Source organism: Bos taurus, chromosome 14 (assembly GCF_002263795.3).
Source record: "Bos taurus isolate L1 Dominette 01449 registration number 42190680 breed Hereford chromosome 14, ARS-UCD2.0, whole genome shotgun sequence".
Taxonomy (NCBI): domain Eukaryota; kingdom Metazoa; phylum Chordata; class Mammalia; order Artiodactyla; family Bovidae; genus Bos; species Bos taurus.
Genome location: NC_037341.1, coordinates 9,113,241 through 9,136,838, shown reverse-complemented (window position 1 = coordinate 9,136,838; position 23,598 = coordinate 9,113,241). Strand labels below are relative to the sequence as shown.

The following is a 23,598-nucleotide window of genomic DNA, read 5'->3' as shown; positions in this document are numbered from 1 at the left end:
GCACATGCAACGCACTGAGACGCCGAGAGGCAGTTCTCGAGCTGGCAGGACAGGGCCGTCCACAGCGGCTGCAGTGGTGTTGCGTCTCAGCCGCCCTTGAAGGACAGGTCAGGAGCAGACGTGGACGGCCCATGAAAACGGGCGTTATCTTCTGTAAGCTGTGTTGTGGAGAGCTTACTCATGTGTAGATGTGCACGATACTTAGTTGTGGCTGGGCTTTTTCTGTCACCTTCAAGCAGGTTGCTCTATTGATGAAAAGAAAGAACTTTCTGAGAATAGAGTGTTAGAGTTTCCCATTGAGTTTCGTTTTCTTCCTTTGAAAAATTCCTTGTCTTTCTCAAATCTCTGCCCATACCTCCCTCCCGTTCTAACTCACTTTTGCCTCTCAGTGATCCCTCTCCTGCTTCTGTACTTCTCCTTTCCTTTTTTTTTATCTTAAGCTTCAATTTCTCTCTTCTCTGCAACCCATCAGGTTTCATATGTTAACCTAGAAATTCTTGTATGGGTTTTTTTGGAGAAGCAGGCTATTATTTATTCCTCATTTTGAGTTCTAGTAAAGCCTTGAAAGTTGAAAAGCAAGTCAGCAGTGATGACCATACTGTTTTGTAGCAGTTCGATTGATGTTGATTTTTATGTTTGGTGATTTATATTAGCACATATGATCATGAGGAAAAATTAGAAAAAGTACAGTGTCTCGGTTACCTCAGTAATAGTCATATGCAGGAGATAAGATACTTTCAATCTGAAAACTGTAGTGAAACAATATGTAGTAATTTGTCACAGATGGGTGTGTATTCATTCTGTACCTCCAGCCTTTATACAGCAGAACCATAGTAACTGCTAGATGATAGATGCAAAACACAGTCTGCCACTGAATTCTTGTACAGCTGGGGAGACAAGACATCGATTTACGCGTTGGTAGTTCAAGGCCCAGTCAGTGACTTCCGGGTGATAATGATTGAATAGTGATAAGGAAAGATCAATCGTAACCGATAGGAAATTTCTGGAGCTAGAAGAAAGACAAGTAAAAACAATTAAGTAATATTTAAGATTTAAAGCATGCGATGTAGTGTGTAAGTAGAGCTTGAAAGATAAGAGTCTTTATGGTGGGGGGACATAAGGAAGGGCAGGCAACAGGTGTTTCCAGTAGGAGTTTCTGTTTGTAGAAAAGCATGTGAGGCAGATGCTCAGAGACTGGAGAATAGGCACATTTGCCTTAATACATCAGGGAACAGCCGATGTTCCTGTTTGTAGGCTCTGACTGGAGAATGCAGATTGCCTTTTTACTTCCTCAGGCAATGGGTAGAATTGCTTGGAGGAGTGATGTGGTTAGTGTTTAAGAAACTTAAAATAAGATGGTGGCATACAGGGAACATTCTTGAAAGGTCTGTTATCAGGATGGGATGGGTCAGTGGTTCTCAACTGTGAGTGATTTTTCCCACTCTAGGAACCATTTGTCAACCCTAGAAACATTCTCAGTTATTGCCAGTGGGGCAGGCCTACTGGTATCTAGCAGGTAGAAATTAGAGATGCTGCTAAATATTCTGCAATACACAGAATAGCTCCCACAGCAAGAATTACCTGGCCCAAAACGCCAGTAGTGCCAAGGTGAAGAACCCTGGCTAAGCTGTGCTGTGAGAATAAACAGACACACGTTCTTAGTGATTTAAAACTGTAAAGACTTACTCGTTGCTCCAACTAACCGTGCATAACCTCATATCCTCCTTGTTCTGGAGTCCAAGCTGATGGAATAGCCACAGTCTAAAACGTTGCTCACTCTTCATTGGCCAGAACTAGTTACAGAGTCCCTCCTAACCACAGAGAAGCCAGGAACTGCAATCCTTCTATGTCCCAGAAAGAGAGTAAATTGCCATATTTGATTAACAGCATTAATTTACTGCCATGGAAGGCTGCCTTGGAGTAGAGGAGTAGTCAGTAAGAAAGAAACCAATGGTTTTCTTAGGCCATGCCACACAGCTTTTGGGATCTTAGTTCCCCAACCAGGGAGCAAGCCCACACTCAGAGCACAGAGTCTTAACCACTGGACCACCAGGAAAGTCCCAAGAAACCAATTTCCTTATGTTTGCCCTCTTTTAGTTCATTCTTGACCCCTTGAGAAGAATAAAATCACAGTAGAGTTGACCCTTGAACAACACTGGTTTGAACTACATAGTTCCACTTAAATGCAGATATTTTTCAATAAATATGTACCACGGTATTACGTGGTCTCCAGTTGAAGCAGAACCATGGATCTGGAGGGCCAATTAAAGTTGTAATGCAGACCTTTGACTGCAGAAGAGTCTGCCCCAAACTCCTAGGTTGTTCATGAAGTGAAGTTGCTCAGTCATGTCTGATTCTTTGCAACCCCATGGACTGTAGCCTACCAGGCTCCTCCATCCATGGCATTTTCTAGGTAGGAATACTGGAGTGAATTGCCATTTCCTTTGGTCAACTGCAAATACAAAATGAAATTAGAAAGTGTGTTGCCAGATTATGGTGTGACTGACTGTGCTATTAGGCTAATTTTAGGCCTGAGCTCCCTGTTATTGGGAACCTTACAGGTGTGTCTGAATACTGATCTCCTTAGCTCTTCAGGTAGCTGGGTCTGGTCTTGGGCAGTCAGCTTACAGTGCAGGCAGCTGTAAGCTGACTGCTTACAGGGAGCTTCCATTAAGCTCCCTGTGCTTTACATGTACTATAAGTTTGTGTATGCTTCGATGTGCAAAATCTTGGGAAGCTCAGCATTAGTCAGTAGGCTGGATTTGTTTTAAAATTACCAGTTAGTCTGAAAAAAGATTCATTTTAGAAGCAGCTCTACCGGCAGTATAAGAGGGAGTGCTCTACTGGACCACTTCAGAAGCCATCCTCAAATCTACATAAGAAAAGATAAAAAATTCTGAAGGATGGCTCTCTTGAAAAATAAATATGACAGTGTGGAGATAAAGAAGGTTTTCGTAAAGACGTTAAAATTGAGTTTAGAACTTTTTTTTATTATTAATATTTTATTGAAGGATAATTGCTTTACAGAATTTTGTTGTTTTCTGTCAAACCTCAACATGATAAAACATGTTGAATAGAATTGATTAATACAAAATTGGAAATTTGGACTGGAAACGGAACTGGGGGTATGGAGGGCCAGCTTTGAAGTTCTGTACTGATCTTTGGCTCCTCAGGTGTCAGCGCCCCTACCTCCATATCATTCAGGGGTCAACTGTATGACCCCTATCAATTTTATTTTTTAAATCTGTTAAAGTCTGAGAGCACACTGCTTTGTATATTTAGTAAAAGCAAAAAAAGACAAACTGTCTTAATTTCCTGAAATTTTTTGAAATCTGAAATAACTGGAATTTATACGTGATATACCATTTCTAACTAGCAAATAATGGGGGAATTTTTTTTTTTTTAACTATAGATGAAGATCGACTTTCTAGAAGGAAGAGTATTGTGGACACCGTATCCATTCAGGTGGATATTTTACCCAACAGCATTCCTTCTGATGATGTGGTAAGTTGCTGAAAGTTTATGACCAAGTACTACTGTCTTGAGATAGACATCAGTCAATTTGAAAGAGCTTTTTGCCCCTCTGCACTTTTAGAAGCAAATACAACTCTAAATTATTCCTAAATAAAATTGTTAGTAGATGTTAATTTGATTTAGCCTTGAACTTGTAATTTACAATTTATTTTACTGAATTCATTTCAGATACTTACAAAGATAAATAAATTTAATATTAAGTGTTATGGTATCACTGCTTTTCACATTGTAGTAAAAGAAACCATAGAACTAAGCTTTTTTAATAAGTAAGAATTTATATAAGGCCTGTTATTAAATAAATAGGCCCTCTAATCCTATTTATTTTAAAAGATTTATGAAACATAAGTTGTGAGAATAAATGGGATTATACACTCTCAAGTGAAGCCAAATACCCACTACTTTTAGAAAGTTTCAAAATTTCACCTATGAGAGAATTTTTTAAATCATTTTGGAAAGTAAATATAACATTTAATATAGGCTAAGCTTTATCAGTGACCTGTGTACTCTTGAAGGACTTATTTGAAATATCATAGATTTAATGTTCTCCTCCTGTTTCAATAGAGCACAAGAGTGTACCCTCCTGAGTTATAGGAAGAAAAAGCAGCCAGTATTCTCTAGGACTTATCCACACAAATCAGCAGAGAATTTTTTGATAGTCAAGTAAAAGTGCCGATGTGCCAGCATGTCAAGTCAGCCTCCTCCTTGTGGTTTATCCATTGTTTGCTTCCTAGGTATTTCATTATTTCTCTTGGTACAGTATAAATGATTAAAAGAATATCCATATAAGAAAAGGGGAAGGAAATTGTCTGAATTTATGCTTTCTCAGCCTCCTCTCTCCCTCCTGCTTCCAAACCCTGTCAGTTAATTTGTGTGCAGGATTTAAAAGTATTTGGTGGCCACGGTACAGCCAATTAATTTATATCTTTCAAGGTTTTTGACTCCCTCTTACATAGAATAACCAGTTTCATAAAGAAATTACCTTCAGAGCATTGGAGTAGTTTGAATAAGCTGTTAGTGTTCATTTTGGAACTTGGGGCCTTGAGGTTGGTTTAAAGTTTTCTTACCAATTTAAGACTCAAGAAAAATCATCTTCCCTAAATTTCACCTCTTCAAAGCCATTTTAATTTTTATACTCATTATTAGCAAGGAGGATGCCTTGCTAACTCTATCTTTAATGATTATGAACTTGCTGATAATACCTTTGGAGGGAAGAAATTCATCCAAAGCCTTAGTTTATATGTGTCAAGAGTGCAGTCTGTTTTACTGACTGGAATTTTTCCCTTTGCCTTTTGTTGACCATTTTTATTTCTCCTAAAAATACATATATAGCACTTCAAACTGTTGCAGAGGGTCAGTTTATTTTAATAAAATGAACCGAAACGACATTTGCATGAAGACTTAGTATAGGAGGAAGATTCTTGAGCATGAATTTTACATTAAAAGTTCACTAATACATTTGTTAAATTATTAAAGATCGCTTTTGTTTTATCTTTGCTATAACTGTAAATCCTAAGTCAAATACACCTCACTCTGAGTATTTGAAAAATTAAGTACAGTTTTTAGTTGAGTGCATTGGAGTTTCAAACTCATTTACCATTGTGGTACCTAATTTTGTGTATTAGGAATGGTTGTTCAGATACCAGAAGACAGAATGATGGTACCTTCTAGGCTAAAACCAGGTAATTTCATTGTGTGGACAGGAGAGATTTTCATCAGTTAGGTATTCACCAGTTAATGATGTAACAAAATATCAAACTGAGAATATGTATATTTGTTAACAGTGAATCAAATTAAAAACTGCTCATTTGAAAAATCATTATTTCATCAAAATTATGTGAAATTATATATACAGAATCCCATATAGTCCTCAGATATATGGCACCCCACTCCAGTACTCCTGCCTGGAAAATCCCATGGACGGAAGAACCTGGTAGGCTGCAGTCTGCTGGGGACCAGCCCCAGCTGATCCAGGGTATTCGAAGGAGAGACGGCCTAGGCGACTATTTATATGCTAATTAGAGATATAGAGAACAATAGAATGAGGATAGCTCAGTAGGAAAATTCAGTGGAGAAGAGAAGCTGAGTAGCTTGGTTTACGCGGGAGACCAATAAAACTTCAAGACAAGAAGTTTGCACCACTTACGTAGGCCGCAGGCGCCCTCTCGAATAGGGGAAGGTGCCTCACCCTAGACACCTTCTCGAGTGGGTCTTAGAAGCCCAGGCATAATTAGTAAGCGTGGTGGGTTCCGCGCTCCAGATGGAGACTCAGCTGGAAGTTAAAGGGAAGAATGACATGGGGAGACCAAGCGCTGGTGAACAAGGCCCATAGCTTTATTTTTAACAGGGGCTTTTATACCCTAAGTTACACATAGAGAATAATAGGGGATGCAAAGTCAGCAGTCTTTGGTTCTTATCAAAAACCAAGGTTTCTTTCCTGCAAATGTATCGTATACAAATGGTTTAGGTGATTTACATCATCTTCTGGCCAGAAGGCCTACTAACATTTTATGACTCTTGACAAGGACTTATCAACAAAGACTTATTTTCTCTAAGAGTAATTATTTTAAGGTTTGGCACCATCTTCCAAAGATAAAATTGCATTCCTATAGGGCGGATGTGTAATGGGTTTACAACAAAGAAAGAATTTATTACCTTAAGGGTCTAAAGTTACTAACACCAAGGCCACTACTTATTTTTTACTATATACCAACTATTAATTAATACACATTCAAGGATACAATTCAGGGGATGTGAAAACTTGGCAACAAGCATTGACTCATCAATGAAATCCTTTACTAGTTTATTCTGACAGTTTTTAACTCTCTGAGAGGCTCTAAGCTATTTGAATATCTTAAGCTTCCCGTGCCTCTGGAGGCTAGGAGACTGTAAACAATTGTATGCATAGCTGCAGGAGTCCGAGTAAACTTGTCAGGCGAGTTAGAGAGCCATCTGAGGGGTTTGGATTTAAACACTCCTAATTGCCCAGGAACTTTATTAATTGGAGCTGTAAGTTAACTCTTTGACAGGGAGAGAGTGAGATGGTGGTAGGGGACAGCCCCTAGTAAAGTCAGAGGTGAGAGCACAAAGCAATAAAGTAGGCAGACTCTGGTTTTTTGGGGGAAAATGCTCGAGAATATCCGGGGGGACTCCTGAGGCTCGATCCCGCCTTTGCATATGCCGAGCCTCCTTCCTCATGACCTTTGTCATGAGCAGAATGCCTCACCGGCTCCCCGCATCAGTGCATGGGATTGCTGAGGGTCGGACATGACTGAGCGACTTCACTTTCACTTTAGAGCTTGTAACTTTTTTTTTAATGTTGGTTAGATGGAGATCATAGCAAAACTTTGGTTTTCCCCTAGATACAGCTCAGCTTTTTACTAATCTATTAAAATACCTGGTCCATTTGTAGTATGTCAGTTCTAACATTTGCAATTCAAGTTTTAGCCCACTGTGAATCCTTAGTGAACTTCTCCTAAAAATTGCCCTGTATGTGTATAAAGATACTTAAAGTATTCAGGAAGATAAATGACTAAAATAGAATAGAGATATATCTGCTTCCTGAAATTAAACAATCAGCTTGACTAATAGAATAAAGCACCACAGGCATGACTCTCTGATCTCTGGTGCTTACTGAGCCCCATCAGCATGACTGATACGCATAATGAATATAAGTAAAACCTGAAATCGTGACTTAGTTCTTCTCTCAAAAAGATAATAGTCAGTGCTTAATTATTTGGGGGAATGGATGGGGAGTTATACGTGTTAAATTTGGAGTACAAATTAAATTTTTTATACAAAATTAAGTCACTGGTCGGCTGAGAAGAATTGTCACTTTTTCTAGGACAAATCGCAGAGATCTTTTTATACATACATACATACTCCTGCCTTTTCCCCAAGTACAACTGAAGGAACCTATATATGTGCTAACAAAACAAGAAGGCACTCATCAGTGAAAGTGATGTGACAGCTAGTCTGGTTGGAAAAAGGTGAATAGCAGATTTTACACAGGCTCAAGGGCATTGTACAGTGTAAGCGAGAGTTACGGGTCATATGTAAGGCCAAAGTCATAAAGAGTAAAGGAATATTGAAACTCCTCCAAAAGCCTGCCTTTGCACCATTTCCCAATAACTGCAACACAACCATTGTTTTCTGTAGACTTGGAACAGACTGTGGTTTGCTTAAACACCAAATGAAGTAGGTGGCTTGTATTTAGCAGCTGCTACTGCTGAGTCGCTTCAGTTATGTCCAACTCTGTGCGACCCCAAAGACTGCAGCCCACCAGGCTCCCCTGTCCCTGGGATTCTCCAAGCAAGAACACTGGCGTGGGTTGCCATTTCCTTCTCCAATGCGTGAAAGTGAAAAGTGAAAGTGAAGTCTCTCAGTCGTGTCCGACTCTTCACGACCCCATGGACTGCAGCCCACCAGGCTCCTCCGTCCATGGGATTTTCTAGGCAAGAGTACTGGAGTGGGGTGCCCTTGCCTTCTCCATACTTTGTATGAAAAATATGAATCATTAAACATTAGTAGAAAGAAATTCCTCTTTTTTTTAAAAAAAGAAAATTCACAAAAGGCAGGAATGGGAGACAAGATTGAAGCCAAGTTATAGAACATTTCATCCCCAGGCCGAGGGCTTCATGTGTACTCCGATAGGAAATGGCAACACTTTGAAAGTTTGGTAGTGTCATTGTCAAAGCTGGGCTTTCGTAAAAAGATTCTCAGAAGTGTGACTAAGCTACATTGGAAAGAAGAGACCGGCTGTAGAGAGGCCAAATAGAGACCCCTGTGGTAGTTTGCACTGAGGGTGAAGCGGGTTTTGGGTAGCCAGGCTGGAGACGGGGGAGAGGACCGGCAAGGCCCACAGAGGAACTCGGAGGAAGGAGGCAAAAACAGGAGGGAGACTGAGTGACTTGAGAGGTTTCCATGCTGAGGAACGCATCATCATTCTCTGAGGAAAACAAACGAGTTATTAGATAAAGTCCTTTAGCTTTTCATCCACCCAAAATTGAACAGGTAACAGGTAAAAGTTCTGTGTAACAAGGATCCTGGCCTTCTGGCTTCTCCTGTGTTCTTTCTCCTGTGGTCTAATCGTTTATCAAAAGTCTAAAAGTCTTAACCAGTTCTAAGAACAACTTTGAAGTGCTAGATTGCTTCTAGGTACAAATAATTGACCAGCCAGAGCCTAATCTTGTATATCTGCTCCAAATATCTAGACCAAAGCAACTGAAGATCTCCGAGTTTAATCTGACTTCAACTAGAAATATGAACCTTCAGTAGAAAAACTGAGGTAGTGAAACTCTTGCTGCTTGATTTCCAGCTAAAGCCTTTGTATTACAGAGAAGCTAAGGTGCAAAGCATGAAGCCCTTTGCTTTCATTAGTCTTTCTGCCTTAGACTTAGCAAAAGGAAGCTCATGAGCTAAAATTAGGGATGCCCAGAGTCCAAGGCAAGTATTCATGTATCATTTCTTAACTTTTATTGAGATACTATAATAAGTGGATATATTATTCCTCCTGAAAATGTGTTAGTGCCACAAAAAGTATTCCTGACTTTATATAGTATTCCTGACTTTGTTTATGTAGCACAAACGTCTCAAAACAGGAGAGATTTGAAAACTTCAAGTTAAAGGGTGTTTTCTGGATAATCAGACTTGGTGGTTGACCTTAAAAGATCCAGAATATGATTATTTTAAGATGTTGGTTAACTGTACTCATTGAACACTTCCCAAAGTAGTGATTCTTGCTTTTAAACTATTCAGAGTTTCTGATTATTTCATTTTTGATTTGTAAACATATGTGGTACCAAAATTATAGAGAGTATAGAATACTTAGTTCTCATTTATTACACAGCTGAAGCTGCATTTATACATAATCTCTGCCTTGACTGTTAGTTGGGTTGCCTTAAAGGGTGCTAGTTCTGCCAGCCCAGCATCAATCTGTAACCTGTTTGGGGAACCACTGTGCTAGGCTATTGTTAAAACAAATGAAAACGTGATGATTATTTGATACTGTGGAGTATAATCATGAATCCAGCCAACACAAAGAAGAGAAAATATTTGTAAAAGGTCTTAGATGACTTGTAACTAGGTGAGGGTGTCATTTATATTGACCTTTCTAAACCCTCTATTTTACTTAAAATCACTTTTCTCTAGGTTAGTAACACGGAAGAAATCACCTTTGAAGCACTGAAGAAAGCAATTGGTAAGATTTTTGCTTGTTAGCTTCCCTAGTATTTTACTAGCTTCTTCTTCTTCTTTTTTTTTTTTTTTTTTTTTACTGGCTTCTCTTTATCTCAGTACTTGTTTAGATGCTGGAATTACCAGAGGCAACATGGCAAATGTATACACTGTTGATTTCTCTATAGATACAGTATCCGTTTATTAGCTTGCACTCTTCAGGTCTTTGTGGCTGTGCTGTCTTGTCCTGGATGAGTATCCTCCTCTGTCCAGACTGCATTTCCTGGAGCTGTGACAGCATCACTGTGTATCTGAGTGTCACCCTTATATGGTGGCAGCATGCAGGCTGCACGAATTTGTGAGAGGCAGTCAATGTATTTCCTTTTTTTTTTTTTTTTTTCTAATTTTATTTTATTTTTAAATTTTACATAATTGTATTAGTTTTGCCAAATATCAAAATGAATCCGCCACAGGTATACACGTGTTCCCCATCCTGAACCCTCCTCCCTCCTCCCTCCCCATACCATCCCTCTGGGTCGTCCCAGTGCACTAGCCCCAAGCATCCAGTATCGTGCATCGAACCTAGACTGGCAACTCGTTTCTTACATGATATTTTACATGTTTCAATGCCATTCTCCCAAATCTTCCCACCCTCTCCCTCTCCCACAGAGTCCATAAGACTGTTCTATACATCAGTGTCTCTTTTGCTGTCTCGTACACAGGGTTATTGTTACCATCTTTCTAAAGTCCATATATATGCGTTAGTATACTGTATTGGTGTTTTTCTTTCTGGCTTACTTCACTGTGTATAATAGGCTCCAGTTTCATCCACCTCATTAGAACTGATTCAAATGTATTCTTTTTAATGGCTGAGTAATACTCCATTGTGTATATGTACCACAGCTTTCTTATCCATTCATCTGCTGATGGACATCTAGGTTGCTTCCATGTGCTGGCTATTATAAACAGTGCTGCGATGAACATTGGGGTACACGTGTCTCTTTCCCTTCTGGTTTCCTCAGTGTGTATGCCCAGCAGTGGGATTGCTGGATCATAAGGCAGTTCTATTTCCAGTTTTTTAAGGAATCTCCACACTGTTCTCCATAGTGGCTGTACTAGTTTGCATTCCCACCAACAGTGTAAGAGGGTTCCCTTTTCTCCACACCCTCTCCAGCATTTATTATTTGTAGACTTTTGGATCGCAGCCATTCTGACTGGTGTGAAATGGTACCTCATAGTGGTTTTGATTTGCATTTCTCTGATAATGAGTGATGTTGAACATCTTTTCATGTGTTATCAAGACAGTATGGTACTGGCACAAAGACAGAAATATTGATCAATGGAATAAAATATAAAGCCCAGAGATAAATCCACACACATATGGACACCTTATCTTTGACAAAGGAGGCAAGAATATACAATGGATTAAAGACAATCTCTTTAACAAGTGGTGCTGGGAAATCTGGTCAACCACTTGTAAAAGAATGAAACTAGACCACTTTCTAACACCATTCACAAAAATGAACTCAAAATGGATTAAAGATCTAAACGTAAGACCAGAAATTATAAAACTCCTAGAGGAGAACATAGGCAAAACACTCTCCGACATACATCACAGCAGGATCCTCTATGACCCACCTCCCAGAATATTGGAAATAAAAGCAAAAATAAACAAATGGGACCTAATTAACCTTAAAAGCTTCTGCACATCAAAGGAAACTATTAGCAAGGTGAAAAGACAGCCTTCAGAATGGGAGAAAATAATAGCAAATGAAGCAACCGACAAACAACTAATCTCAAAAATATACAAGCAACTCCTACAGCTCAACTCCAGAAAAATAAACGACCCACTCAAAAAATGGGCCAAAGAACTAAATAGACATTTCTCCAAAGAAGACATACAGATGGCTAACAAGCAAATGTATTTCCTTTTATTGGAGATGGGCAGATGAAAATTCTGAAAATTATGTAGAGTCATTTTTAGTGGGCATACAGCAGCGTAATTAGAGGTGTGTTTCTAATGGGGTAGGAGAAAGGAGCTGGCAGAAATTGTCAGTAGGCATTATCACATTAATTCTTGCTATATAATCAGTGAGAACGCTGAAACAGAGAAATTAACAAATTTCCTGAGAGCACATAGCTAGTAATACCAGAGCCAAATCTCATACCCATGTCTGACTGACTCTAATCTTTCCACTTATCTTTGCATAAAATAATACTCTTGATTTTTCTCCTTTGGCCTTTCTGGAAATAAATTTTACCTCATATAATTTGCCTCTTTTAAAATTTTTTGAATGATTCCTTCAATTAAGTATTAATATAAATTCCTGGTGGCTAATGATGCTCTGAATTTATTTCTAACTGGTAAAGCAATGGAGCATGGAAATTGACTTTCACTATAGAGAGTGGAAATTGGCTCTTGATTTTAAGAAATATTAGAATAAGAGCATCATTATCAAGGGACATGAAACACTCTGGTGCCCATCATACATGAAATAAAATCTGACCTTTTTCAGCTTAATCTTATAGAGGATTTTTTTTCTTACTGTAATATGACATCAGATTTGTCAAAATAAAATTGAATTTCAGTTCAGTTCAGTCACTCAGTCATGTCCAACTCATTGCAACCCCATGAATCGCAGCACGCCCGGCCTCCCTGTCCATCACCAACTCCCGGAGTTCACTCAGACTCACATCCATCAAGTCAGTGATGCCATCCAGCCATCTCATCCTCTGTCATCCTCCTGCCTTCTCCTCCTGCCCCCAATCCCTCCCAGCATCAGAGTCTTTTCCAGTGGGTCAACTCTTCGCATGAAGTGGCCAAAGTACTGGAGTTTCACCTTGAGCATCATTCCTTCCAAAGAAATCCCAGGGCTGATCTCCTTCAGAATGGACTGGTTGGATCTCCTTGCAGTCCAACAGACTCTCAAGAGTCTTCTCCAACACCACAGTTCAAAAGCATCAATTCTTCAGCGCTCAGCCTTCTTCACAGTCCAACTCTCACATCCATACATGACCACAGGAAAAACCATAGCCTTGACTAGACGAACCTTTGTTGGCAAAGTAATGTCTCTGCTTTTGAATATGCTATCTAGGTTGGTCATAACTTTCCTTCCAAGGAGTAAGCGTCTTTTAATTTCATGGCTGCAGTCACCATCTGCAGTGATTTTGGAGCCCAGAAAAATAAAGTCTGACACTGTTTCCACTGTTTCCCCATCTATTTCCCATGAAGTGATGGGACCGAATGCCATGATCTTCGTTTTCTGAATGTTGAGCTTTAAGCCAACTTTTTCACTCTCCTCTTTCACCTTCATCAAGAGGCTTTTTAGTTCCTCTTCACTTTCTGCCATAAGGGTGGTGTCATCTGCAAATCTGAGGTTATTGATATTTCTCCCGGCAATCTTGATTCCAGCTTGTGCTTCCTCCAGCCCAGCATTTCTCATGATGTACTCTGCATATAATTTAAATAAGCAGGGTGACAATATACAGCCTTGACATACTCCTTTTCCTATTTGGAACCAGTTTGTTGTTCCATGTCCAGTTCTAACTGTTGCTTCCTGACTTGCATATAGGTTTCTCAAGAGGCAGGTCAGGTGGTCTGGTATTACCATCTCTTTCAGAATTTTCCAGTTTATTGTGATCCACACAGTCAAAGGCTTTGAATTTACTAAGCAATTTTTAAACACCTATTATATATAAGATACTTTGAGACATTTAAACATTAATAAGGCATGTTGAGGAATTTACAGTTTGACAGTGTTGTCAGAGTATCTTTGGTCCCCTGGAGTCCCAGGGGAAACTCTTTCAAGAGATCCTCAAGTCCAGAAGTATTTTCTGCATAACACTAGGACATAGTTTGCTTCTCTGCTGCATGTGCTAACATGAATGAAGGCAGTGGCCTCAAACTCATCTGATGGTCATCGCATTCTTTGATGCCACATACTCCCAGTTATTTAGAGGATCTGCAGAAGTCAGTGGAGCAGTATTCCAGATGACCACTGCACGATGTTACAGAACCATGCATGAGTAGAACTCTATTCAAAGTGTAAAACAGACCAGCAGATGTTACTATAACCAATTGTAAAAAGTTCATTAATAAAGTTTCAGATTCCATATTGCAACTAACTTTACCACTTGTCAAATTTTATTGTAGAAGAAATAGCTACAATTCTGTGAAAAGGCTATTGAATTACTCTTTCCCAACATATCAGTACATGCTTGTGTGAGTTTAGTTTTTCTTTATTTTCAACCAAAATAACATATTGCAACGCATTGAATGTTTGCAGATAGAATCCAGCTGCCTTCTATTAAGTCAGACATTAAAGGGATTTGCAAAAATATAAAACAGCGCCATTCTCTTCACTAAATTTTCACTTTAGAAAATATGGTTATTTTTTCATTAAACAAATCTTTATGTTAACGTACAGTGGTTTGAGTTTTTGATGAATTTAATGAATATTTTTAAAGTCTCATTTTTATATTATAATACAGAAATTATCAAGTGATATAACACATAAAGGAGTCTTGAAACCAGAAAGTTTGAGAACTGCTGGACAGATTTGCCGCCTGCAGGCCAAATTTGGGTGGAAGCGTTATTTTCAGAAATTGAATTTGAATAAAGCCCTGAGATAGATGTTCAGCTTGCCCAAGTCTGTTTTTCTTACCTCTTTTACTGACCTAATTTAAAACATTTGTTTCGTGCCTGGCCTCTGGCACATTTAAGCTTGTGACCCTGGGCCAGTGAACACTAGAGATGTGATTGTGATTCTGTATTACATTCATTCAGAAGAAGTACATAAAGTCTACAACTTTGTTAGCCTGACACAATTTCAGAGGGAAAAAAAAAAAGACCTATTTCCTTTTTACATGCTACTTCCCCTTTTTTAAACTAGCTAATTTTGTACCTGAAGAGCAGCTTTGTTTTAAGAACCTTGAACAGAGTGTGTTTTGCCTTATGAAATTGTTGACTCACTGGGTTGTTAAAGAAGACCATCAATAACTAAACCATTAATTAGCCTTCTTTCAAATTGTTAAGCAAATAGACACAGTTAGTATATCAGTAGTATCAAAAAGACAGACCTCTTATTGTTTTATAATCTTTGACCAGACCACACATCATTTTAAGATAAAAACAATCCCTTTTCAAATTATGGAAGATTAAAAAAAAAAAAAATTATGGAAGATAAATGGAAAAGATTAAACCAATATGGTTCCACTTGACCATATCTAGATTTCAGTCATGCCATTCATTATCAGATTTAGCAGACTTTTTATTTAGTACCTCATATGTGCAAAGGCATGATTATAAATAAAATAATCATTCTTCAGGAAGGGCCTTGAGGTTGCTTGACTTGTAGGAAGTTGTGCTTCTGCTTATTTTGGTAAGAGGGACAAAGATAGTCTATGAAAAAGGGTTTTGTGCAGTGTAATTTTGAAGTTTTTTGTGTCCGCTTTCTGGCCTCAACTAAGACATTTCAGGGATGTTACACGTTTTGCTTTTTTCCCTAAACAAGTAGTCCTGTAAATTACCCTTATTTTTTATGCATAGATCATTTGTTCTTAGGATCATTGGCAATGTTCTATAAAATTCTGTATTCCTTTTAATGGTTTTTTTTTTTTTTTTAACATTTATATAGATACCAGTGGAATGGAAGAACAGGAAAAGGAAAAGAGGCGTCTAGTGATAGAGAAATTCCAGAAAGCACCTTTTGAAGAAATAGCAGCACAGTGTGAATCCAAAGTAAGTGAGCACATAGTGGAGGCGGTGGGGTGGAGTTTGATTTTTGTTGGAGCTTTTCATGGTAACTGATGGGTAAATTCTAAGATTTAGGCAGGTCAATAGAATCCACAAGGGAGTAGATGGAATAGGGACAGAAAACTGAAGATGTAGCTATGAAGCCTTAAATAATGGCTTTGTGCAGTATGAGCTGATTGAAATAGCAGATCCCAAATTAAATGTCAATGATTTTTGTCGCTTTGAAATGTTTTTTGCAGTGGTTTTCAGTGGTTTTGCTGTAGGTGTTTTGTTCTGTGTGTATATCGATTTGTTTTTACTAGTGAGACTAGGAAAGGAATGAAGAGAAACTTCACATTAAATTTCAGTGTATGAGACAGATAAAATCAAAACAGTAAACATTCTGTACCGTCAGCTTAACAGTTACAGTTATGCTTTGTCCTTTAAATCACTTGTGTTCTTACATACGGACGTTGCGAAAGTAATAGATCCATTGTTAACATTTGTTTTTTCTCCTTGTAGGCAAATTTGCTTCACGATAGACTTGCTCAAATATTGGAACTCACCATACGGTAAGGGTTTTGGTACTACAAGATGAATAAAACAACAAATAAAAACTATTAGACCCCTGTAAATTTCTAGCTTTTAAGTAATTCTGCTTTTCATTTAGAGTAAACCCAAGATCATACAGATATCTTTGTCTTAGTAGTTTTTCTGTTTACTGGATAGTCTGATACCGTTTCTTAAAGTTTTTCTAGCTTTCCTTTTTAGATTACTTAATTCCTTTAAAATGGTTCTATAAAGACAGGCTTCCCTGATGGTTCAGTCAGTAAAGACTCTGCCTGCAATGCAGGAGAGCTCAGTTCAATCCCTTGGTCGGAAAGATCCCCTGGAGAAGGAAATGGCAACCCACTCCAGTATTCTTGCCTGGAAAATCACATGGACAGAGGAGCTTGGCAGGCCACAGTCCATGGGTCACAAAGAGTCGAACACGACTTAGCAATTAACCACCTTATGGACATTTGAGTAATTGGAAGACTCTTATTCTAGTGATATGTTTAACAAGGTAGTTTCTCAGATTTAATCATTTTGACGTACAGAAACTACTGTTTTGTATAGTTCAACCTCATCATTCTTCTAGGGCCATAACAATTCTGCCTCTGCAGCTGGCTCACTTGAATTATCAAACATAAATTGAATTTTCCTAGGTTATGTCTATTTGAGTCCTGTTATTAGTTATAGTTGGTCCTCCATATCCACGGGTTCTGCATATTCAAATTCAACCAACAGTGGTCAGAAATATTTAGGGGGAAAAAAAATCCCAGAAAGTTCCAAAAAACCAAAGCTTGAATTTGCTGCATGCTGACAACTACTCCGTAACATTTACATTGTATTAGATGTTATAAATAACCTAGACCATGATGTAAACTGCCAGGGAAGATATGTTGTATAGGTCCCATGCCAGTACTGCTCCACTTTATATAAGGGACTTGAGCACCCAAGGATTTTGCTGTCTGTGGGTGGTCCTGAAACCAAACCCCTGTGTACACCGTTGAGCAATTGTATTTTATGCTCTGCAAACATAAGGTATCCAACATGGGTTATTCTGTGTCTGTTGTGAAGTGATGAAGCACATCAGAGAGGGAGGGAAAACTCCAGGTTCCATCTGAAGAATGAATTTGTGCATATTATTAGGTTGACTCCAGTGTGGAGACTGCTCTGTGTGCTTCTGAGATTTTTTTTTCCTACATCTTTTATATTTTCAGCTTGATTGAATCAGTTTTGCATCAAACCTTGTATCCTATAAATAGAATAAACAGGTAGATGCTCAGTTGACTTGCTTTTTTTCCCCCCAGCCTTTTTACTGCCTTCCTATGCAAGGCACCTTTTCGTCAGTGTAACATCTCATTCCAGGCATTAACCACCATGCCACCCCCTACTAAGCTGCGAATCACTCATTTATAAAAGTTCAGAACAGAGAATCAGACTAAACTGTGCAGTATGCTGTATTCCTTAGATTCAGTGAAAATTGCTAGGTGTGGGCACTTACACACAGCCTATAAGTTTAGTGCTTCTCTGTGTATAGGAAGGTGCAAGGATCTGGGCTCATTGAAATTGTTCCTGGAATATGCACCTTGGCTGTGGGGCCAGTGTCTAATTAATAGAATGCTTCCCATTTCTCCCCATCCTGAATCCCCCTTAGGGCGTACCATTGTGGGAAACGGCAGTGGCTGATGGCTTGACCTTGTAGGATGCGAATGGCAGGCAACATTCCCTGTGTACAGAATCTTTGTTGCCTGTCAGTTCTAATAATAAATACCTACCTGCTTTGTATCTATTGTTTTTGCTAATCCTCACCACAGTCCTGAAAAGTTAGGTAGATGCTGTGTTTTTTTATTTTCCAGGTAAAGACACTGAGGCTTAGAGAAGTAAAGTAACTTGCAGAAGTTTATCCAGCTAGTGAGTGGAAATAATCGAAATTCAAATTTATAACGCATGTTCTTGACAAGAAATATTGCTAGCGACCTCTATGTTACATTTAATCCCACTATCATAACTATGTGGGTGTAGTATTTTAGAATAAGTATTATGACTAACTTTTTCATTGGTACTGCAACTACTGCTAATAATTTGCATTTATTAAACCTTATTGCTACTAGTTATTTATTGAAAACTTGTGGTATTCTGGGCACTCTGCTGAGTGCATTCTTTTATTTAGTATTTACATCACATTTTAAAAATATGTAGTGATTATTTTTACTTTACAAATGTAGAAACAGATTCATGTAGATGTTCGGTAATTATCCAAGGTCACCTGGTTAGGAAGTAGTAGTTCTGGGTAGTTTACATGATACAGAGAAATGAAACAGACTTCTTAGTGTATCTTCAGGGTTTTCAGTTTCTATCTGATATATTTCCTCTTGTTAATTTTCCACACTGTAACTGCCAGATAGGCTTCCCTGGTGGCTCAGTGGTAAAGAATCCACCTGCTGATGCAGGAGACACGCGATCGATCCCTGGGTCGGGAAGATCTCTTGGAGAAGGAAATGACAACCCACTCCAATATTCTTGCCTGGGAAATCCCAGAGGAGCCTGGCGGGCTACAGGCCATGGGCTCCCAAAGAGTCAGACATGACTTGGCAACTAAACAAAGCAGTCAACTACCAGACAGAGAAGAGAGTTTGTATTCTTGAGAAAAGAAACAAAATAAGCAATGTTATACCTCAGTTTCCACTGTTCCTTCATTCATTTTGACCTTATGGAAAAAAAATTACAAGAAATGCAAAGGAGCAAGAAAATACAGTAAGAATAAGTAGCCCCACAGATCAGTTATTGGAATTAGTAGATAATGATCTTAAAAGAACACACACATATCAAAGAATTTAAAGGAAAAACATAATGTATATTTTAGAAGAGAACTGGAAACTCTGAAAAAGAACCAAATTGTAGTTCAAGAACTGGGTGATACAGTATCTGAAAAAAGAAAAAATGTCATTGGATGAACTTAATAGTATATTGAACATTATAGAAGAGTCTGCATGTATTGCTCATAGTATAAAATGGTACAAATACTCTGCAAAACTTTTGAAGAAGTTTCAGTGTCTTATGAAGTTAAATATATACCTGCTTAATCCTATAATCCCATTTCTCAGTATTTACCCAGAGAAATTAGAATGTTTTAGCAGCTTTTTTCATAGTTACGAGACATCCATGAGCAGGAGAATGGAGAGACAGTAGACAAATAGTGGTGCTCTTGATGCAGTGAAATATTATTCAGCAGTGAAAAGGAACACATTTGGGGGGTAAACTTAAAAACTGCATCAAGCAAAACAAATCAGACATAAGAGTGTGTCTTGTATTGACCCTTTTTGTGGCTATATGGACCCTTCATATGAAATTCAAGAATAAGGGACACCAATCTTCAGTGACAGAGATCAGAACACAGTCAGTGTTGGAGGTGTGTGAGCATGTGGAGTAAGGAGAAATTGATTGAAGACACCAAGGAACTTTTTTGAATGATGAAAAGTGTCATCTTTATGATAGAGATAAGAATTAAGTAACTAATTGAGGAAAAGCATTTGTATCATATGACAAAAGATCATTTCCCAAATTGATAAGAGAAAACTATGTGAGTAGAAATACAGGCAGTAGACTCAAATAGGGAATTCATTTTAAAAGAAACACAAAATGAATACTAAGTATGTACCATTAGTAGTAACCCAAAATGTGAAAATAAGAATGAATTCCCTTTTGGCTACCAGAGTGCCAAAGATGAGAACAAGAGAGAACGATTATACCCAGTATTTATAGTGGTGAAAGAGGATGGTGCAGCCAGATGTTGAAAGAATGAATTGTGGGGATCCTGACAGTGTGTACCCATCTCAAAATTGTGAATCTACTTTGGTCCAAAAACTCTATGTGTAAGACTATAAACCAAGAAGACAGGATAAAATTATGTATATGTAAGAATAGACCTGTCAGCCTTATTTATAATAATGAAGAATGGAAATGAATGTACAGTCTTCCCATGGAAATAAGTTAATCATAATATATCTATATATTGAAATACCATGCTGTCGTCATCAAAAAACAAAGCAAGCTTATATGAAAGGATATGATGTAATCCCATTGTTAAAATTATATATACCGTATTCAGAGGAGAATGTCTAGTTTAGAACTTAAAAACAGCTTAGTTCCACTGTGATCTATACCTCATGCCACCTTGCAGCTGGCCTGCAGCTCCGTCACACTGACCCCTGTGACGGCAGAGCCTTACCCTGCTGTTGGCAGGTAGTGATGGGGATGCTGTGTGAAGTGAACAGCTTTTCCACACACCTGCTGACAGTGCCTGGTTCTTCTCTTACAGCCCTCCTCCCAGCCCATCGGGAACACTGACCATTACTTCTGGGCACGCCCAATACCAGTCTGTCCCAGTCTACGAGATGAAGTTTCCAGATCTGTGTGTGTACTGAGTGGCTCATGATGACCTCAGCAGAAAGCGTAAAAACTAGGGCCAAGCTGACTTCAGGGTTTACTTTACTGAAAATTATGATGGAATTTATCTTTAACCAAATGTTTGGCATACCAGGTTAGAAATTTTGTAGCTATATGATTTATAGAGTACTTCTGAAGATGGGTTTATGCCATGTTAATTTTTTATTTTTAGGTTCCTATTGGCTTTTAAAATTGAACATATATTGGTGTCACATTAATTCATTGTTAAATAGTATATTTAAAGCCTTTCACAAACATATAATTAAAAAGTTAAGCCTTCCAGAGTTGAAGATGTATGAAGTGTCTAGTGTATTTCTTAGACATCTACGCAACTGCTTAAAATTAGAACTGCTTTTGTTTTTCTTTGTCTGCAAAAGCAAAAACATACAAATACATTAATCGTGGGGCTGCAGAACTGTCCTGTGGCTTTTTGTCCCCATGTTTTGGATGTTGTGATTGGCATCCTTTTGTTCATTCACTTCAACAATATGTGACTGTCATTCCTCAACTTGTCTATGGTCATGACATCTACTGAGTAATAGTCCTAGAACATGACCCCAAAATCCCCATGTGTCTAAGTGTCTAGTTCTTGTAATACTGTGTTTTCTGCCAAAAGTTGACCATTCTACTTGAGAGTCTTAGAACTTACCCTTGGAGTACCAAACTGTGCAATATTTTTTACATCATAAGATGTATTTAGTTTACAGACTATACTTTGAAATTACAGTAGTATTTTTGCTGTGGCTCCATTAATTAAATGAGCTATATATTTAGTATAGGAAAAAAAGACATTTAAAACAGCTACTAGTTCACCTGTGAAGAGTGTGTACATTTTAATTTCTCTTGAGAGCACATTAATTTACATTTTTATATGGTGCATTGTTTTAAATCCTCATAGTCAAAAAAATGCCCCAAATGGAGTTTTAGTTTGTAAGATTTGAACTGTAGCTTGTATGCATCTCTGTTTAGGATTCATGATATTACATTTGAAAAGAGTGCCTATGGGTTTAGCCGTTAAGTGTGCTAAAAGATCGCCGGTTTAAGCTTGTGTTGATTTAATAAGCTACCAGGATTACATGTGCTGACAAACACATAGTGTTTTCTTAAAATTATGTACATTTTAGTGAATTCCATCACACGGCAAAAATGAGCAACTTTCTTTGCAGCTTTTATAAAGTTATTTTAGGACATTTTTATAAAATAGTCTGTTTATAATTCTACCTTTTCAGGTTTTTGATTCCTTTTTGCATCAAACAGTATACATATCACAGATTATGACCCAAAAAACAATTGAGTTTTAGCTTTAGCATTTGTTTAAAAAACTGTAGTGAAGAATGACATGTGTTTAGGATTATTTGGGTGCTTTCAGTAGAAACAAGATGGAACAAGTATACTCTAAATTTTTTTGAATATTTAAACAAAAGTATAGCATCTTGAAACATCTTGCAAAAGATTCTAGTCTTGGAAACCTGTCAAGCATCCATGGTGGTTTATTAAATGTAGAGAAACAAGACTTTGTTTTCCAAATAATAATGCAGTCACCACTGGGCTTAAATGGCTCCATTGCAGCTGTCACTATAACTTTAGATCTTGACCAGGCAAAAACGTTTCAGCATTTAATAGGCCAGTGTTTATGTTTTCCTTTATTTTTCCTTTTTTCTTCTGTATTTTTAAAGAAAGATATTAACTTTCGATTGTGCAAAAATCTAAGCAGGGGGACATGCAAAAACAATCATCATCCACTTGGATGTCATTTTATAGATTAACACTGTGTGCTTTTGTATGAAAAGTATATATAATTTAATAGTATAAGAAAAGGAGATATATATTCATTTGCACTCATGCAAAACAAACTTTGCTGGACACAATTTCACGTTTCTCTGTGATTTAAAAATGCATGTATAGCATGTGAAGGAAAACCGTCTCAGTTAATGTTTATCACACTTTTCTTGTGGTCTGTTTGTAAACAGTTGATTTGGGTTTGGGGGGGATTTTCTTATTGTAGTTGTTTTTAAATCACAGTAGACCTCTGTATATGCTAGATTACTGAACTGGTCTCATTAACAATTCGTAAGAAATATGGATTCGTGTCCTTGGCTTGCTATCCCTTCCAGGAGATGGCAGGAGATGGTGCAGGTCATAGGTATGCGTGCTATTTTAGTATAGCTGGTTTGGGTACTAAATGTTAGGATGTATTGAAGTTCACTGTACTGCTATATTTTTGTAGATATTTAAAACTCAATAAAAACTGTTCATCGTTCTCTCTCTGCTGTACACTGTTGCTTATATCATTCATTTTTTTCCTTGACATTGAATAGTTAACATCTAAATGTTCCTTCTGTACTTGTATTGTCTGCTTATATAGAGTCATTGGAATTAACCTGAATACACACACACACACACACACACACACACTCTTCCTTAATACTTCTGAATACATTTTCTTTAAGAATCTTAATTCTGTACTTTACCAGCAGTTGACTTCCTCACAATATTTTTCTTCTGCCTGTCTGAAAAGGGGGGGACTAATTTGTTTTATTTGTGCCAATATATGTACTAAATGTAATGAATTGAGTTTTTTGTAATGTAAAAATTCACTGCAATTCATATGTAAGCAATAAAAAAAAATCTAATAACTTCTGTATAATAGCCATTCTTATAATAGCTATCACATTTATTAAACTAATCCACTGTTTGGATTCTATTAAGAATGAAGTGCGTTAGTGAAAATCAAGTTGCCAGATGGAGTCATCCTCACGTATGCGGGAAGAATCAGCTCCGTAGCTGCGGATGTGATCAGATATGGCTGAGATGAAGCTCTCAGCATGTGCCCGGAGAGCACTGTCGCCGTGTCTGCATCAGTCTTCGTGTTTGTATTTCCAGCCCCACCCCTCTGCTGTATAACCCCACAAAGCCTTCCTCTCAAAAAGCATAGGTCTAGTACCGTCCGCCACCTGGCCCGCTCTCCTGCCACCCGTGGAGCTGTGCGCCACAGCCCGTGGGCTTCAGGGTCTTCCTGAGGGGTGCGGTGCAGCAGCAGGGAGCCCAGGCTCTGGGTTCAGATCCCACACTGCCACTTCCTAGCCGAGTGGCCTTCAGGAAGTGGCTCAGCTTTGAGCTCTGAAGTCTGTAAAATGCAGCTCTTAGGTTCTGCCCCTCAGAGG

The 23,598-nt window shown here is 38.2% G+C and overlaps 1 protein-coding gene across 1 annotated transcript in view; it reads left to right on the top strand.

Annotated features, from left to right (window-relative positions):
- The window catches only part of EFR3A (EFR3 homolog A), a gene marked incomplete at its 5' end in the record, with an annotated part of 39,418 nt that extends 17,180 nt beyond the window's left edge, over nt 1–22,238 (top strand). Inside the window, 5 exon segments of the mRNA NM_001076047.1 lie at nt 3,413–3,504; nt 9,682–9,730; nt 15,342–15,445; nt 15,962–16,011; nt 20,307–22,238. Coding sequence (NP_001069515.1) covers nt 3,413–3,504; nt 9,682–9,730; nt 15,342–15,445; nt 15,962–16,011; nt 20,307–20,412 — 401 coding nt within the window.
- Nucleotides 22,239–23,598: the final 1,360 nt, after the last annotated feature.